General features: G+C 39.1%; 1 protein-coding gene across 1 annotated transcript in view; it reads left to right on the plus strand.

Annotated features, from left to right (window-relative positions):
- Positions 1-19,613, plus strand: part of MED24 (mediator complex subunit 24) — a 359,234-nt gene that overhangs the window by 244,718 nt on the left and 94,903 nt on the right. Inside the window, exon 14 of the mRNA XM_067142734.2 lies at positions 14,593-14,696. Within this exon, the coding sequence (XP_066998835.1) occupies positions 14,593-14,696 (104 nt within the window). The remainder of the gene's footprint in view (positions 1-14,592; positions 14,697-19,613) is intronic.

Here is a 19,613-nt window from a genome sequence, read left to right on the forward strand (position 1 = left end):
CATTCCCTGTGTACAGCTAACAACCTGCAGCAATTTGATGCAACCCCGTAGTCAAACAACAAACTGTGGCAAAGCTAATTACTGGTCGTTAACAAGGATACCGGTGCAAATTAATCAATTAGGTTAAAATCTGTATTAGTGTGTTCCAATAGATGTGTCCACAATATTAGGCAGATTCCAAAATATTAACTGAACTGGCGTCCATAGCTTCATTCGATTTTTTTTTCTTTTCGTTTGTAAAACTTATTATATTCATAAATTTATATTTAAAAGTTGCTGCACTATTGTGATAACTAAAACTCATTTTTGTATAGAAGAAAGTGTGATATTTCTAAATATTCCAAAAGTTCTTATAATCATGGCTTAACCTAGCATTGAAAAAAATTTCAAAAACCATTAAAAATCCTGCAATTTTTGGAGGGTAGCACATTCAAATATGGCCCTCTCCAATGTGTTAATTACATATTTTACTGATATTTACTACAATTTTATGTACATACTTCACATTTTGGTATTACATAAAAATCCAGGCCCTGCTCATTAGGATCTGTTCCCCACACCATGGTAGCATCGGTAAATACACTGACTGACAGAGCAAATGCAACACCAAGAAGGAGTGGTCAGAACTTTATGCCAATTGCAGGGTAGACTGACATCACTGAGGTATGCACATGATGTGAAATGCGCCGCTGTGCTGCGCACGTAGCGAACGATAAATGGGACACGGCGTTGGCGAATGGCCCACTTCGTACCGTGATTTCTCAGCCGACAGTCATTCTAGAACGTGTTGTCGTGTGCCACAGGACACGTGTATAGCTAAGAATGCCAGGCCGCCATCAACGGAGGCATTTCCAGCAGACAGACGACTTTACGAGGGGTATGGTGATCGGGCTGAGAAGGGCAGGTTGGTCGCTTCGTCAAATCGCAGCCGATACCCATAGGGATGTGTCCACGGTGCAGCGCCTGTGGCGAAGATGGTTGGCGCAGGGACATGTGGCACGTGCGAGGGGTCCAGGCGCAGCCCGAGTGACGTCAGCACGCGAGGATCGGCGCATCCGCCGCCAAGCGGTGGCAGCCCCGCACGCCACGTCAACCGCCATTCTTCAGCATGTGCAAGACACCCTGGCTGTTCCAATATCGACCAGAACAATTTCCCGTCGATTGGTTGAAGGAGGCCTGCACTCCCGGCGTCCGCTCAGAAGACTACCATTGACTCCACAGCATAGACGTGCACGCCTGGCATGGTGCCGGGCTAGAGCGACTTGGATGAGGGAATGGCGGAACGTCGTGTTCTCCGATGAGTCACGCTTCTGTTCTGTCAGTGATAGTCACCGCAGACGAGTGTGGCGTCGGCGTGGAGAAAGGTCAAATCCGGCAGTAACTGTGGAGGGCCCTACCACTAGACAACGCGGCATCATGGTTTGGGGCGCTATTGCGTATGATTCCACGTCACCTCTAGTGCGTATTCAAGGCACGTTAAATGCCCACCGCTACGTGCAGCATGTGCTGCGCCCGGTGGCACTCCCGTACCTTCAGGGGCTGCCCAATGCTCTGTTTCAGCAGGATAATGCCCGCCCACACACTGCTCGCATCTCCCAACAGGCTCTACGAGGTGTACAGATGCTTCCGTGGCCAGCGTACTCTCCGGATCTCTCACCAATCGAACACGTGTGGGATCTCATTGGACGCCGTTTGCAAACTCTGCCCCAGCCTCGTACGGACGACCAACTGTGGCAAATGGTTGACAGAGAATGGAGAACCATCCCTCAGGACACCATCCGCACTCTTATTGACTCTGTACCTCGACGTGTTTCTGCGTGCATCGCCGCTCGCGGTGGTCCTACATCCTACTGAGTCGATGCCGTGCGCATTGTGTAACATGCATATCGGTTTGAAATAAACATCAATTATTCGTCCGTGCCGTCTCTGTTTTTTCCCCAACTTTCATCCCTTTCGAACCACTCCTTCTTGGTGTTGCATTTGCTCTGTCAGTCGGTGTATAAAATAGTCAGAGTATTATCAGTATGCGGGCCCGCGATATAAATACTGTTTAAAATTGAAATTTGCTACACTACTAACAAATAAGAGGACATACGCAAAAAGCACACACAAAAACACACTACAATAGGCTAATAAATCAGTGGCTCCAACCGCGAATAAAATGTACATAAATAACGAAACCAGAATAAATTATAATAAACAAAGGAGGAAAACTATCCCAACAGAATAAAAATATCAATGGAAAAGATACAATATACGTTCCCACTTAATAACAGAACACGGAAGCACACAACAGGAGTGACATTTACCAACGCCAAGCCATCATCCCATAATAATCATCAAAGCCACCAAAATTTATCATCGAGTCCATCAGATAAGATAAGAAAGGGATGACATTACGTAATAATCCACAAAGGCAAGGAACTCAAACAATGGGTAGTATGTGACAAGTAAACGTTAAGAGAATGGCATACATTAAATTAAATGTCGACCAGCAAATTTCAATTTTTCACAGACTCGACCTTACTGAAAATCATAATAATAATTTTATTTATTACTCCCATGGGTTAGAGCACGAAATTACATTTACCTATTTTTAAACAGTACGCCAACAGCTTAGATAATTTAGAATGGAGGGGGCTTTGGATAACGCTAAGATGCATACATGAGGTGTCATTTAATTAACGTCCCGACAATGCAAATAACGATCTCATACAAATGGTCAGCCAGCAAACGCAAAAGCAACACAGTTGGAAGGCAAATCCAAACAATGAAGAAAAATTAGAGAGGAAAATACACATAGAAAAATAATAATAATAATAATAATAATAATAATAATAATAATAATAATAGTCACGACGGAGATAATAATAATAATAAAAACATCACTAAAAACGGGTAGGCAAACAAGATAAGAACCACAACACAGTAAGTTTAAACAACACCCTCGAACTACAGCCTCATACACGCATACCTAGTGATTCCAAGTTCCCGTAAAACTTTGTTACATACTTTTACAAATTTAAATCCTATCCGTTACAGTAAATTTTGTTACCAGACGTTTACAGTTTTTTATTACCAAACAGACGTTTCGAAGATGTGCTCCTTGGCTGTACGAGATCACTAGAAACATGTATGCTTTTCAGTACTTACTTGAGTAAAGTTAAGATATCCAACTTACAACACATTTTGCACTTCCCATCTAGTTAACGGTAAATATACACACCATGTTTTCTTCTTACACCAATAAAAAAAGAAATTAAGGCTGGCGCACACTGAGAAATATTTAAAAAGTAAAGGGCATAGCCCTAATGTTCAGTAAATTATCCCCTGGAGTCAGGCTCCATTACAAAGCCGCTCCCGTAACGCAAAGATGTCTCTTTAAAGGTTCTCCTTAACACAGCCATGTTGAGAGCTTCAACGCAACAGGCCGACTGCCTCACTTTCCGCAGAGAAACCGGAAGCTCACAGTACCCAGCATTCAAAGTCGCACACTGCGCCTGCCTGCACGGCAGTCGATCAAACCCGAACGAATCAGATTAATTCACCAAATACGTAACAATAGGAAAAATATTTTGAATTAAGTGTGCATGGAAAATTCCACAACTAGATGACAGTTTCCAACAATGAACGATAGATAACGTCTCGTTTCACAAGTACACATGCCAGAGACATAAATAAATATTCATAGGTGTTTTCAAGTAGTAATTCCATTATGCCAAATAAATATTAGTTCCCATTTTCATGTCACACTTTCAACACCAAGGCCAAATTGCTTCAGCAAGAAGACCCTGCTTTGTGTCTGGTGAGACCAGAGCGGTATTGTATATTATGAATGCTTGAAGCCCAGCGAAACCTGTTAATGCACATCACTATCGCCAATAAATGATTAATTTAAATCATGCATTGGTCAAAAGAATGGACCAGAAGATATGGCACACTGATCTTGTTACATGATAATGCGCCATCTTGCATAGCAAAACCAGTAAAAGACATCTTTAAATTGCTTGGATGGGTCATCCTTCTGCACCCACCGTACTCTCCAACCTGGCACCATCTGACTATCACCTCTTCACATCAATGGGTCACACGCTCGCAGAGCAGCACTTCAGCAATTTCGAGGAAGTTGGAAACATGGCTCGACGAATGGCTTGCCACAAAAGACGAGCAGTTTTTCTGGCATGGTATTCATAACTTACCTGAAAGATGGCTGCAGTGTCTAGAAGCTGATGGCCAATATTTTGAATAAGCAAAAAATGATTTTCCCTTGAAGATTACGTGTTTTCTTTACCACAGAAACCTGCAAAACTTATGCATACACCTGGTGTCTCATAACCACGTGTTGTTCAACTTAATTTGGGGGTGGGCCGGATGGTAGATTTCTGAACCTCTCAGTGACAGGGAATATTTGAGTGCCGCTTTACCCAGCAGATAGAAACGCTTCAGGTGTGAATACTGAGGAAATGCAGCGATCTCGTTAAAAATTCACTGTTACAACAGTTTAGCTCAGATTATTTTCAAACATTTGCAGTAGAAACTCAAAATAATGTACTTTACATTCATTGACTATATATTTACTCTACTAATAGAGAAGAGACCTTCCACAATTTATATGGAATGAAGGTGATGTTCTTGTATTTGCATAGGTGGTTTCAAAATGCAATGAAAACTAGGAAAATCGTTGCCTCGGAAACTTTGAGTAGGAGAACCGAGAACGATAGTTCGAAGATTCATTTAGCACAACTCCCAGGTTTATGGGATGATCAGTTTGGCATGTTGGCGTGTTTTGTTGTCCGTTACTTGGTTGCACACACCATTCGCTTGTGTTATGCCTCTACTGTCATTTCGCTGAGTTCAGTCTGGTGTAGTGCTGTTATTGTCTGATTTATTAAAACTTAATTACTTCTCTTTCTTTCAAACTGCACCGTGCTATGCTTCTGCACCATGCAATATCGTATTTCAAAGTGACAGTGAGTCAAGTACGAGGTTGCAAGGCAGTGAAAGAATTACAGGAATCCTTATCAGATGATGTCAACATGCATATCAGTGAAACAATGGTGATTTATACTCTCAATCTCCGTAAGGAAACTAATATAATGACACATACATCCACTAGAATGCAGCAGAAATTTAAGTTTATATGCTCTCAAGCGGAAAGAGGTCAGACTATTTCAAACTTTTCAGAAAGAAAAAAGAAACACTGATTTTGACCAATTCATGCATACAATGAAGATATACCATTTCATCTTGACAACTTCAAAATGAATTTAGGCCTACAAAGGTCTTATACCACACATGGAGGGCAGCAGCATGTGAAGAAAAGGATATCTGTATGACTTATGAAGGTCGGCGTCAGGGGTTAACGAACAGGGGACTACATTTATCCACTTTCACCTCCACACTCTCTCTCTTCCTGTCCATCGAATTTACCTGGCTGTCTATAGGAGCTCATTAGTTGAGAAGCCTGGAGTGCGTCCCTGAGCTAGTGCATGCCATTTTTCCCGTCTCCTCCCGGTTTACATCTCTGCCTTCCTGACCCTTCCCTTTTTCAACACTAAAACCCTCGGCTTTCCATATGAAAACATTGGGGTGTTTCTTTAAGCCTGAGTATTTAGACCACAAAGTCATATTCGACAATACGAGCAATAACCTGACACTTAAAGTAAAACAAACTGAGAAAAGTAAACACTACTCAGTGACTTTGGATAAACTTACCAATTAGTAAGACGTCTGGGCATTCACTTGAAGTGACAATATTGAAATATCTGGAGATAGATTTGATACAACCAGGCTCGTTATGGAATGAAGGTATTCATCATGATGCAGGAACGTAATTTTGATTTTATTCTTCATTCTTGAAAATGTTTGTTCACAAATTTAGGTATTGCAGGTAACGAGCTTTAACAGCTCCATTATAACATCCGTATTGACTTGAAATCAAGTTGAAAATATTTAAGAATACACTCAAATATTCTCTTAAGGATCTGCCTGTTCAATACATGTTGTTATCGTAAATTAGTACATGTTTCATCCCCTAGGGGACATCATCTCAGGCAGATCCTTAAATAGAATATTTGAGTGTATTCTTAAATATTTCAACTTGACTTCAAATTTAAATAAATAAATAAATTAGCCGTATGAATCCCCTAAGGGCTATGGCCTCCTGCAATGCAGGGACAGTGCTCAGTTTAGCTCATCAGGTGAGCAGGTCTGAAGAGCATTATTATATTGGTTAATCTGTAGTTTTTCATGATAACGTATTACCGCATGTTGTACACTTGTGAAGTCTCACCCCCGAGTGAATGCAATGGTGTTTTTCTGGAACAACAATTCGCGAAAACGCACTGTTGCATTAATGACACGTGTACACTTTTATCCCAGGGAGGGTTCAGGTTGCTTCTAGGTGAAAGCGTAAACTTACACTCTTTGTTCTTGCATAACTTCTTCTCCGAATGTTGTAGAAGTTTCTTGTAATTTCTTGACCTTATCCTCCGTTGAAATTCTCTTTACATACATTGCAAGTGCATATCCTCCTTCCACTATGTGTTACGTGATGAGTTATCATATCACTACTTCATGCAAACGTCTGTTTGACATTCGTCTTGCTATTCTCCCGAGTGCACAGAAGATGACCATCACGGTATCCTCTTCGTCGAAGCGTACAATTGTATGTTGTATTCTTCGCCTCTGTCCTGAGAGCGTACTTCAACATATTTTACACTTGCCCGGCTTCTTTCCGCAGTGTACGCGAGGATGATAATTTTATATTCACCACTTCATAAAATCCTCTTTTTATCAATTTTACTGTATTATGCCGTAGTGATCAGAGAGGTGACCTTCAGGTCTCTTTGTGGAAGTGCACTGTTGCATATTTCACTGCTGCACAATATCTGTAATATGTGTCTTGATCGACCTATGTTATCACAGGGCTGAGCAAAGGTGTATCCCGTAAGGTCATTGATCTCCGCACACAATTTTTCCCAGCTCTTTCCACTCTTGCCTTATCTTTGCTGTTCTTGTCCATTGTTTTCCTCCCCATCTCGCAAACCAGTCTGCCCATCTAATTCTTTGCCTCCCCACATTCCGTCTTCCTTGTCTGGGATCCCACATTGTCATTTTGTAGGTCCATCAATTTTGCTCCAGTCTCGCTACGTGTCCTCCCCGTTTCCACTTTAGCTGATTGGCTGTCATCAGAGCGTCTTTCATGCCGGTTCTCCTTCGTATACCTTCGTTCCGTATTCTGTCTCTCAGTGAGACCTGGAGTATTTTTCTTTCCATTTTGTGCTGGCATATCTGGATCATTTTCCTTTGTTTTAGTGTTAGTGCCCAGGTTTGGCATCCATATAGTAGGACTGGTATCACACATTTTTCTAGGACTTCAGCTTTAAGGGTGAGTTTCTGAGTCGTGTCTGTCAGTATGAACTTTAGAGACCAGAACCTCTTCCATGCTTGTCCTATTCGCCGTTTGACCTCTTTTTCTGAACAGTTTGAGAATGATATGTTCTGGCCAATGTATACACATTCCTCTACGTATTCCAGTATTTCTCCGTTTACGCTAACTGGAGTTTCCAGTGCATTAATCATCAATTTTGTTTTTCTTGGATTCGCTGTCAAGCCCGCTTCTTTGCTGATGTTGTCTAATTCTATTATCATTTGTTCTAGCTCCGTTGCTGACTCTGCCACCAATACGATGTCGTCTGCAAATCGTAAGTGCGTTAGTCTTGCTCCATCTATTTTGATGCCGTATTTGTTTTCCCAATCTAGTTTTCTGAACTGATTCTCCAGTAAGCACGTGAATAATTTTGGTGAGAGAGGGTCCCCTTGCTTAACTCCTCTTTCTATCTTGATGTTCTTTCCTTCTCTTTCTGTTTTTATTCTGGCCTCGCTGCCTTCGTAGAGTTTATCCAGGAGTCTGATGTATTTGTTCTGGATCCCTTGTTTGCTCAGTGCTTCTAAAACGTATTCCCGTTCCACGAAGTCGAATGCTTTATTGTAGTCCACAAATGCTATATAGACATCCAGATTGAATTCTTGTGTTTTCTCGATCAGTTGATTCACTGATTGTAGGTGGTCTGATGTACTGTAATTTGTTCTAAATCCTGCTTGTGTCACTGGTTGTTGTTCATCTAGTGTCTTCGCCAATCTCTTAGTTAGGATCTTCATGAAGAGTTTGTAAATTAGGTTGATAGGTCTGTAGTTATTTATATCGTCTTTGGCTCCTTTTTTGTGCAGAAGTATGATGATGCTTTGTTTCCACTCCCTTGGTATGTCTTCTGATTCGAGTATCTTGTTAAATAGCTTAGTGATGAATGGGGTTATGTCTTCTTCACCCCATTTCAGGAATTCATTATAGATTCCATCTTCCCCTGGGGATTTTGCATTCTTTGCTTCCCTTATGGTTGCTCTTACTTCACTGGGAAGAATGGGTGGTATTTCTTCCTCAATGTCCTCTTTTGGCATCTTATGACACTGTGTGCCATTTTGGGAATTACTTGTATATAATTTCCTGTAGAATTCTGTCGCTTGTGTCACTATCTGTTCTCTCTTGGCTTGTCTTTTACCATTACTGTCTTTCACTCCCAGTATCCAATGTTTGTCCGGAGTTAATTCCTTTCGAATCTTCTTCATTGATTTTGTATTTTCCGTGATTTCTTTGACTACTTCCGTGTTGTGGTCTCTGATGTCTTTTCGGATTTCCTTCGTTTGTTTATTGATTTTTGTATATTCCAGCTTTGTGCGTTCATTTTCTTTGGCTTGTGGTTTCAGACGTTCTCTTTCTTCGATCAGTCTTTTAGTACTATCATTTAGTTTTATTCTATTTCTTCTAATTTAGGTACTCACTAATGCACACAAGTATTTCCTCGCTGGAAGCTTTTCATTATTAATATTTCCCTCCATGAACTTGTCCTTTAATTGGGAACACCACTCAAGTTCAATTAATTCCAGCTGTAGTTGCACAGGTGCATCACTGAAGCGAACTGCAAATGAATTTCAAACAAAGAAATTTTCCATGCATCACAGAAAAGTCTTCAAGTTAATTTTTTTTTTTTCAAAACTCATTCTTCAATTAATCAGTCAACTTTATAAACTGATCATACGGTACTGGGCATTTTTGAGTTTGCTTCTTCAAGTTCAATACAACATTAAAAGTGTGGAAACTTGCCCCTCTAAATGCTGCTGAAATAATTCCAGTTTGTTTTGGAAAACCAACACATAACTATGCATTTCATTTAGAAGCCTGCCTGTCCCTTGTAATACATTATTGAAAATATTTAAATGTTGCATTTATTTATTATTTATTTATTATCCATGAAAAAAAGCCCTACTTTGTCTAGCATATTAGGGCTGTAGGTTATAACTAGTTACCTTAAATATTACGAGCATATAGTACAAAATTTTTGAAGTGAGAGATTACACACACAATTAATTAAACTGGGAGAAAAGTAAAACTATCCTTAAATTTTTTCTAAAATAAACTACATAAACTTCTTTCAAACAACAGATCTTGTGACACTACAAAAAACTATGATCATGCACCCTGGTGCGAAGTGAAAGAACTTACGATTTAAGGAAGTTTTGTATTTCTAGGTTTTTGTAACTGATTGATGCTCATTTATTTTTCTTTCCGCCAGTTTTGAATCTAGCCAATCCCTAATTTTTGTAATTAATTTCCAACCAATCCCGTATTTCTTCTTCACTTTGTATCTGCCAATAAAAATTTAAGTGTTGTTCCAAAATATATCTAGCTTTGCTGAAGAATGGACAGTCAAAAATAAGATGAGTTGCAGTTTCTTCATCTCCACAAACACAACTGTTATTACTAATAATTTTGAATTTATGTAAATAAAATTTAAATTTTCCGTGACCCGAAAGAAACTGAGTGCAGGTGAAGTTTGATTTCAATAAACTGCAGTCCAAACGGTCCTGTACCGTGGGAAAAAGCTTGTTCTTGTAACTTCACCCTTATTACTTGAGTTCCACAGCTTTGACCATTCCCTGATTGTGAATTTATATAATTCATGTTTCACTTTTGATATAGGGGCTCTTTTGTATACAGTTTCATTGTTGCTAAATGCTGCAAGTTTAGCAAGTGCATCTGCTCTTTCATTACCTAATAGACCTTCATACCCTTTAACCCACTTAAAACAGATATGTCTTCCATACTGTGAGAGATCTGTTCTGGTGCTACATGCCAAAGAATTAAAATTATATTTGTTACTTATAGATTTCAGAGCTTCTCGCGAGTCACTATGTATACATGCACTAAACTTTCTTTCTTTCTTTTATCCACTGAACTGCATATTTTATAGCAAGAAGTTATGCTTGAAAAATGGAACACTGGGAGGAAAGTTTTATAGTCTTAAAATATATTTCTGCTTCATCTTTGTACACAACAAAGGCACTTCCTTCTAGATTAGTAGAATCCTCTTTGGGTGTTCTTGAGCCATCTGTGTAAACTTGTACCTCATGTGAGAGAAAACATTCAGTGATAACATAATCATAATGATATGCTGGATGACCACATTCAAGGATATTTACTTTTGCTCAATATCATATTCTTGTATTACCTTATTGCATTGTCTTCCTTTCTTAATGTTTCAATTCAGCTTTGGCTATGGCTTTCAGATGCAAAGGTTCTATACCAGCTATAATAAGAGCAGCATCTGTGGATATTGTTCTATAACAATATTCTGAGTATAAATCATCTCTGAATTTGTGCAAATTTACATTGAGCCCATTTCTTCTCCAGGACATTTTGATATGCTGAAGCACAATATAATATCATTGGCTCAAACGATCCATGATATATTATGCATAAGATATCTGAATTCAGACCCCAAGATGGTTTACAATCAAAAGATAATCCTTGGAAGAATTTACCAGCCTTTTCAGGAAACTCTGATTCATACACGTCTTCCGTAATTGAGGCTATTTCTTGTATGGTTTCAGTTTTAACATTTTCATTGTCCAGCTTCTTGTCCAAGTCGTCTTAGGGACTTTTTAGGCATATGTTCTAATTTTTCTGTGATTTCATTTTACTTTTTACTCATTAAGTATGCAGTTTTTAACACTTCGTTTGTTATCAATTAAAAAACCAATTCCTCTCAGTTTGTTTGACTTTCCACACAGTCTCTGTATGTGGAGGGCGTACACCTAGAAATTGTCTTACAAATTGCTTAAAACTTCCCTGCAGAAATCTGTTTTCAAATAATTACTGTACATGAATACCCTTTCCTCTACGGTGTACACATATGGAAGCATTATGAGAATTATACCCCGAAGTAACACTTCACAACTCGAGAACAGTTGGAGCGACAGATCAACACTTGATACACGTTCTAAGCACGGACCTGAACTGCAAAGTGCGGACATTTCTGTGCTGTCGCTGTGCTATATAATGGGAAGTGATGAGTCAACGAAAGACAGTTAAGCTGGGCGTGCCTGCCAGCCAAGTGATGAGAGAAACGCACTGTATACTTTTGTGCTTAGAATCATGATGACGCCTGATGATGTATTCTTTATAAACTGAAATATTTTCTCTACTTGTCAGACTTATCATGTTTTCTCAGTTCTCAATACAAAAACAATCATCAATCCCTTTTTCTACATTTGGAAAGCAACATATTCTCAAATAAAATATTAAAATGCCTTTAAATATCAGTACTTAGAAAGAGCGTTAGTATATTTTCTCAAACAAAATATGAAAATGCCTTTAAATATCAATACTTAGAAAGAGCGTTAGTTCACATTAACCCCTCAGCGTCGCAGCCATTTAAAGAGCTTCCTACCCTGTGGCCAGATGAGATTTCAACTACGCGCGACTGAAATACATTGATTCACTTAAAGCATTACTACAAGTATGAGTAGCCCAATATTCACGAAATTTTATGATACAACTATGTACATGCAGATAGATAATTGTTTCACATTACCTTAGTAATTTACTGTAGTTTTGTGTGATAGGGTTCGAGACCCACGTCACACTCCTGGCAGCAGTACCCCGACGTCTTGTTTTTGCTGTGTTTTGAACACACGATACAATGTCTCTTGGGTCTTAATTTCCTGATAAAATGTCTTTCCTGCAATCTTGGAACTGTATTATCTGATGCATGCCGGCCTTGAATATTTCGTTCCCCGCCCGAGTGAGCATATTTTGTAAACAAACCTTCCACCAGCTGAACCCAAGAAGATAACTGTTCAATGTTTGTCCCTGTGACTTGTCTGAATATTATTAGAGAATTCAGGAATCTGAATTCACTGTTGAAAACTTCCCTTTGACCTGTATAATTATCCATAGCCTCCCTCCCACAGGAAATTTCCAAGTGCCGATTCTTCCTCATCATTTACCACATCATCTATTTAATTATCACTGTTGCTCATACTGTCACTACTACTTCCAACTAAACTTTCATCTGAATTATACAAGATTTCAAGCATGTTACTGTTAGTTAAACCACGGCCGGAGTTAGCCATTGAGTGCGGCGTGTCACACGGACTAATGAAGCTGCAGTGAAACTGAAAGCAGCAGGACAAAACTGAATGAGGGGAATAAAATTTATGATGAAACAAACCAGCTCGATACATATTTCAGATGAAAGGTCGAGACATCATCTTTCAAACGAGATGTATACCATACACAACTGGTTCTCGTACTGTATGACAGAAAGCAGCACTAACTGATGCCTACATACGAAAATATTGCAAGGCGATAAATAAAGACAAATATAATAAATAAACCACACTCTCAATGCACAAATAGAGAAAAGAACATCACGTGTAAACACAAATTTCTCTGATCATAATGTCTTCATTTTATTCTGTGGGAAAGATTGAAGCAAACAGACTTTTAAAAAAAACAAAAAAACAAACAGAGATTAGTGCTCAAACTTACTTGACAAATATTTATCCTTGCAAAAACAACTACAATTTAACGATCTTCAATTCTTACTCTACAACATTGATAAACCCGATAATGTCTTCTTGGAAACAAAACAATTTGCATATCCATAACTCCAGAGCTCTTTGTGCTATAGCCGTAAATACGAAACAATGTATGGGTCTATACCACGTATAGAGGTAGGCGGCTACGGAAGAAAAGAGGGTCTATACCACGTATAGAGGTCAGCGCTGTGGGATAAACCAGTATGAGCCTCCCAAAATACTTTGCAGATCTAGACTTGCCATTTCCTGTGGATGTACTTAGTTAGCTGGATTTAATCGCCCTTGGAATGCAGCCAAACTTTCTCTGTCCAAGCAAGCACTGCAGCTTCCAGGAAATGAATTGGGAACTTTTATTTTTACGTCACACCGACAAATGGGTGTAACAGCGACGATGGAATAGGAAAGGGCTAGAAGTGGGAACGAAGCGACCGTGGACTTAAAGATTCAGCCCCAGCATTTGCCTGGTGTGAAAATGGGAATCCATGGAAAGCCATCTTCAGGGCTGCTGACAATGGGGTTCAAACCCACTATCTCCTGGATGCAAGCTCACAGCTGCGTGCCCCTAACCGCACAGCCAACTTGCCTGGTTTGGGAAACTGTAATTTTTAACTGTTTTTAAAAATGGGAAAATGCATCTTAGACATTTCTTGCAGCACAGTAAAAGTATGGAAGCTATACGTCATGAAGTAAACTACGGATAATTCAGAGATTTTTGTTATAGATTTATCTCCTTTCTCTGTAAATTGAAATATTCTTGTTCACTAGGTTTTTGGGTCAGTATGAAAATCATAACCTGAATTAAGCCTATTATCAAAACTGCAAGGCAACTACATAAAATGCCTTCACAAGCCATATGTTGAGTACCCCTGTCATAAACTACTAGAATTTTTAGTAAGATCTTTGGGTTAAATTAAGGAGCTTGCCTAGACATGGCAGTAAAAGCATTGGCAGTTCACCTGGAGGGACAAAAGCACAATTCTCCATTAGGATGTCAAAAAATTTAGAAGTGAGATTTCCATTTCTGGAGAGGTGCATGACCCTGAATTTCACTTTGTCTACACTAAAAATTCATGCCAGGTTATTCCTGGGGGTAAAGGTGGCCAAGCTTAGACCTAACTGTTCTATCACTCTTAGTGCTGAGATCGTGGAGAGTGGAAAGCTGTATCTTCCTCTCCTGCATGAACCTCCATAGGCTTGATGGAAACAACTTTGCTTTACTTTTAGAACACAGCAAGGAATATGCCTTTAAAATGGTGCATATCAAGCATGTAACTTGATAATGTTGTTCATATTCTGTATAAAGTTTGAAGTTGGTAAATAAAATCACTCATCTAATTCCCAATTTGTTTTTGTTTCTTTTCACCTTTTAGGATAAAAGATTTAGAGAAACAGAGGCTATTTTTCAGGAATACCTGGATTTCCAGCTAGTCATGTTACACAAAATATTATTAATCATTTGAGCTAATTTATTTTCATTAGTTATTTTTGGTTTAAACAATACAATGTGGTGTTGTAAGACCTGAAAATGTGACTCTTCATTCTTTGTTTGAAAATAATGGCTGCCTTAAGAGTAGTCATTTATATAATTTCTAATATGATGTGAATTAAAATAAACTATCAAATTTAAAATTTAATTTCTTTATTCAATAGATTCTCCATCAAGATGCTCTCCTGAAACCAATGAATATGGTCCAGCAGTTTCTAAATCCTTTGACGAATGAGGAAATGGCTCAGCAAGACATCTTCAAAGAAAGGTATGTTGTGGTAATTGTTACTAAGAGGACAGTGCAGCAAGACAAAAGAAAAAATACATGTATATTCACTAAATGTGGAACAGTTTATAAGGAAACTGAACCGGTTCTGAGCATGATTAGGAAAAATCGTATATCATATTTCGGACATCTTATCAGAACGCCTGACACCAGAATTAGCAAAAGAATAGCTGAAAAATTATGAAATAGCAAGACCAAGATTAAATCGATTATGGAAATTAAGGATGATATTAATGAGCTCCAAATAACAATAGATAAACTTAAAAACAAAACATACAAAATTAAGATATTTCAAGTCATTACATAATATAAACTTTATGTTATCTCCGTATTGTCACTTAATAGGCTTTTAAGAAAGTCACTAAGTTCCCACGTGTACAATAGAGATAGGAGTTACATATCATAACCTGATAATGTACCTTATTCCATCAGAGTAAGCTGTTCCAGAAGTAGTATCCACTGGAGACCTTAATACAAATGTAACTGTCTAACTGTCTGAGCAAAACAAAGGGATGAGTAGAAGTTTCTGATAGGCTAACGGATATTAGGAAACATAGCAGCTCGCTTTAAGCGATCACTTCTAGCGCAGGCGCGAGTGATAATTTTGTAACAGTTTAGAGGCAGTACTGGTATTCCTACCCTGTTACTTGCTGACTGGTTACAGATATTCTTTAGTTATTTGAAGTGCTTTATACAACCTGTGACAAAGTTCTGTGAATGAAGTCAGAACGATCGATCCAGCAACACTGGCGACACACAACGCTGCACCTGTGTAGTAGCACGTTTTGACCACCTGCTCCCAACGTTGTTCAGTTGAGCATTGTGTGTGTGCCATGTAAGACCTGTTTGACAACGTTGGGAGCAGGTAGTCAAAACCTGCTGCTACGCAGGTGCAGCATTGCATGTCGCCAGTGTTGGTTCTGAGCTGCAAACAGGAACATAAACGACCAAAAGATCAATGTACAGTTTTGTTTTAAGCTTGGAAAGACACCGAAAGAAACGCATGCGATGCTGGTATGTGTTTATGAAGATCAAGCACTGTCCTTGAAGTGTGTGTACGAGTGGTTCGCCCATTTTCGAGGAGGCCGGTTAAGTGTTTCTGACAACCCCCGTAGCGGAAGACTGGCGACTGCCGTCAGTGATGAAAACATTGAGAAGGTGAGGACATTAATCATGAACGATCGGTGATTAACTGTACGCATGATAGAGGATGAACTGCAGATGAACCGTGCGAGAAATCGTTACCCAGAAGTTACGGAAGAGGATAGCGATTTGACGATATTCCTGACATCCAACGAAATGTGACAAGACTTTTGAACATCATCCCAAAGGAAGCCTTCTTGCAAAGTTTCCAGGACATGTATCGCCGATCTCAGCAGTGCGTAGTTAAGGGAGGGGACTATTTCGAAGGACAGTAATGTCACTGTCGTGCATTGTTTATCTATGTTGGTAGTACAGGACTATTCACCGAACTTTATTGTCACAAGATGTATTAGGCTTTCAGGTGGTAATGCATACAGAAGCGTAGTTCCTGGAAACTGGTACGCGTGGTCTTCCCACTATGCATCTCCTGTATCATGCCATGTTATGGACTGTGAGCTAAAGACCCGATACGATTGGTATGAACAAAAACTCAGTTACAGGGAAATGGTTTCTGAGAGATGCATTGTAAGAAGGTACCAAGTAATAATAACATAATTTGAAAAATTCAGCCAGTTTATGTAGTTCTCATTAATGTACATGGTACTCAAGTATCAGGTCCTAAAAGCCATCACAAGTGCCATCACATGTATCTGTTCCTCCTGAAACTTCATCATAGACTGCAACGAGTGAGGGAGTGCAGCAAGAGATGCTATCATCATTTTTACCAGTACAACGGAAAAGGAGTGACATAGAGAAAAGGTCACTGGACTGCTTACCGCATTTTCCCAACCTTCTTCCTATGGCGGAAGACAAAGATTTTGGAGACTTTTATACTGGATTTCCAGAGCGAGTTGTCAACACAGTTCGGGTCACATAGCTGTTAGCTTGTATTCAGGAGACAGTGGATTCTATCCCCACTGTTGGTAGCCATGGAGATGATTCTTGGCGGTTTCCCATGTACACATCAAGTAAATGCTGAGACTGTTCCTCAGTTGAGTCCACGGTTGCTTCCGACCTAGCCCTGTCCTGTCCCATCCCATAGTCACCATAAGACCAGCCTGTGTCGGCACGACATAAAACTACAAAAAAGAAAAAGAGTACTGGATTAAACTCTGTTTACGTCTTGCCTGATAGAAGAACTGTTTCCTCATCTCTCATTCCGGCAGCATCTGAAGTGTATACTTGTTAAGGTGCGGTCAGGGGATGCAAGAAGTAGCAGGTATTGTAAATGTTCTTCCCAAAAGTTGACCTGCAACTTGTATTATGTTACTTTTATATCCTAATACTCCAACCTAATATTACATTCTAACAGATACACAGGAACATGATACTGGAAAGTAACCATTTTTCTCATCCCTTTCTTCAATTTATTTACATTGATTAGTACATTTTTCATCCTAGAATATAGGACAGCATCACCTACAACTTGAATAAGATTTCAAACTAAAAACAAAAGGTATCGTACAGAAAATGTTACGCTAAAACTACAGTAGAAGTCCGCTATAACGAGTGTGGCATGTAACGAAAACCCCGTTATAACGACAGTTTTCGTCTATCCCTTCAAAATTCCTATATTAAACTGTGCATTATCATTCGGTTGCAGCGAGATCCCTATCACAAACGCATCCGTTATTACAAGCGATTAAGCATGCATGATTTTTTCTGTTAACCGACATTTATGCACCTAGCGATTATATTGCATGTGATCGATCATATTCGGTATCGTTTCCTTGCTATGTCCACTAGAGAGCTCTTTCGTCGACATTCAAAGGCGATGTCGGAGTCTATTAGTAATACCCGTCAACTGCTGTTCCGTAAGAAGAATGGAAATGAAAGAGGAGAACATATTTTCATAATACATTAATGAATAACGTGGTTGATAGCAGTTGTTAACTCGTGAGAAATAAGGGCTGAAGTAAACAGTCGCTTAATTTTTAATGTTATATACCGTACTGAAATGAAGTAAGAATGTGGCACACCTCAAGATGTGGCAGAGTATATGCATGATTCAGAGGATAGTTTATATTTTCTTGTGTCTAGTTAAATTTCAGAAAGGCTGTTCCCATGTAATTTTGTAGCGAGGAGGTTATCATTTCTCTACGTGTGCTTGAAATAAGTTTTTATAATACATATATGCTTAGGTTATGTGATGCTGTTTGAAGAAGAAAACTGGAATGTTTGCCACAGAGGCCTCTGGAGTGATAATATAATTTTTTCAGAATGAAATTAAACATACGCTTTCATGTAGTATCGGATTTCAAAAAATAACAAGCGAGCAAGCCGTAGTATGGATATCATCTGTGAAAACGCAAGTTTTGAACAAACTTGTTGCCGTTTCATACCGATTTTAATGTGTATGTGGTTTTCCCTGACTTTTACGAAAAATCGGATATAACGGCAATCCGTTATAGCAAGAAAATTTTTCGCCTTTATGAATTCTCGCTATGACGGACTTCTACTGTATGTTGAGGCTAAAATGATGAGTTTATGTCAGTCGAAAATGTCTTCTGAAGGTCATATGATGCGGCATTGATGTAAGTTCTTCTTGAAGTGAACCGGATTTTTTGTTGTCATTAAAATGCAGCCTTTGGTATTTGAAGATGTAAATATAAAGTCTTGGCTTATGTTATGTGGACGTTTTTGTGATCTTGTAATAAAGCCGGACTAGAAAAGTTAAGGTGTAGTAAAGAATATATCTGTAACAAACGAAAAGTGCTATGAGTGTTGGTTGAGGACAAAAGAAAGTAAAAAGGGAATGGAATGAAAAATGAAAACGCCTTACATCCTCGCCAGCCTTAAGTCAAATTGTCCACGTCCTGCTGTTAGGAGCCTACTGGATGATACAAATAAGAAACTAGGGCAGCAGGTAAGCTACTATGACCAGCATAGTGAACGAATTATTGTCGTAAAAATGGACAGCAAGTCAATACCCACCACAAGAGTACAGGTCAATATACCTACTAGTTCAGCAGATGATGAAGAAATCAAAAGAATATCTGAAGAGAGAGAATCTAATTGTGATGTGAGACTGGACTGCAGTGGTGGGTAAAGGAAGAGAAGGTAATGCTGTAGGAGAATTCGGACTGGGACAGTGGAATAAAAGAGGAAGTCAACTGGTTGAATTTTGCATGGATCGTAGTTTAGTCCTTGCTAATACTTGGTTCAAACACCACAACCGATGGCTGTATATGTGGATGAGACCTAGACACTCAGGAAGGTATAAAATAGACTTCATTATGGTTAGGCAGAGATTCAGAAATGAGGTGTTGGAATACATGACCTTCCCAGGTGTAGACGAGGACGCTGACTACAACTTGGTGGTCATGAAATGCCACCTGAATTTGAAGAAATTGAAGAAAGGAAGGAATGCAAGAAGATGGGATCTAGGTAAGTTGAAAGATAAAAGTGTGTTGGATTGTTTCAAGGAACATTTTGCACAAGGACTAAATGAAAAGGTTGAAAGAAACACAATAGATGCGACTGGACTGTCGTGAAGAACGATATCAGTAGGGCTGCTGATGATGAGTTAGGAAAAAAGGTAACTCCAAGTAAGAATCAGCGGACAACTCAGGAGATATTAAACCTAATTGATGAACGGCAAAAATACAAGAATGCAAAAAAATTAGGAGTGCAGATAAGAATACAGGTGATTAAAGAATGAGGTAGATAGGAAGTGCAGGACAGCTAGGGAAGGATGGCTGAAGGTTTTATGGTTGTAGGAAAGGTAGATGCAACATATAGGAAATCTTTGGAGAA

Source organism: Anabrus simplex, chromosome 3, assembly GCF_040414725.1.
Source record: "Anabrus simplex isolate iqAnaSimp1 chromosome 3, ASM4041472v1, whole genome shotgun sequence".
In the NCBI taxonomy this organism is placed as follows: domain Eukaryota; kingdom Metazoa; phylum Arthropoda; class Insecta; order Orthoptera; family Tettigoniidae; genus Anabrus; species Anabrus simplex.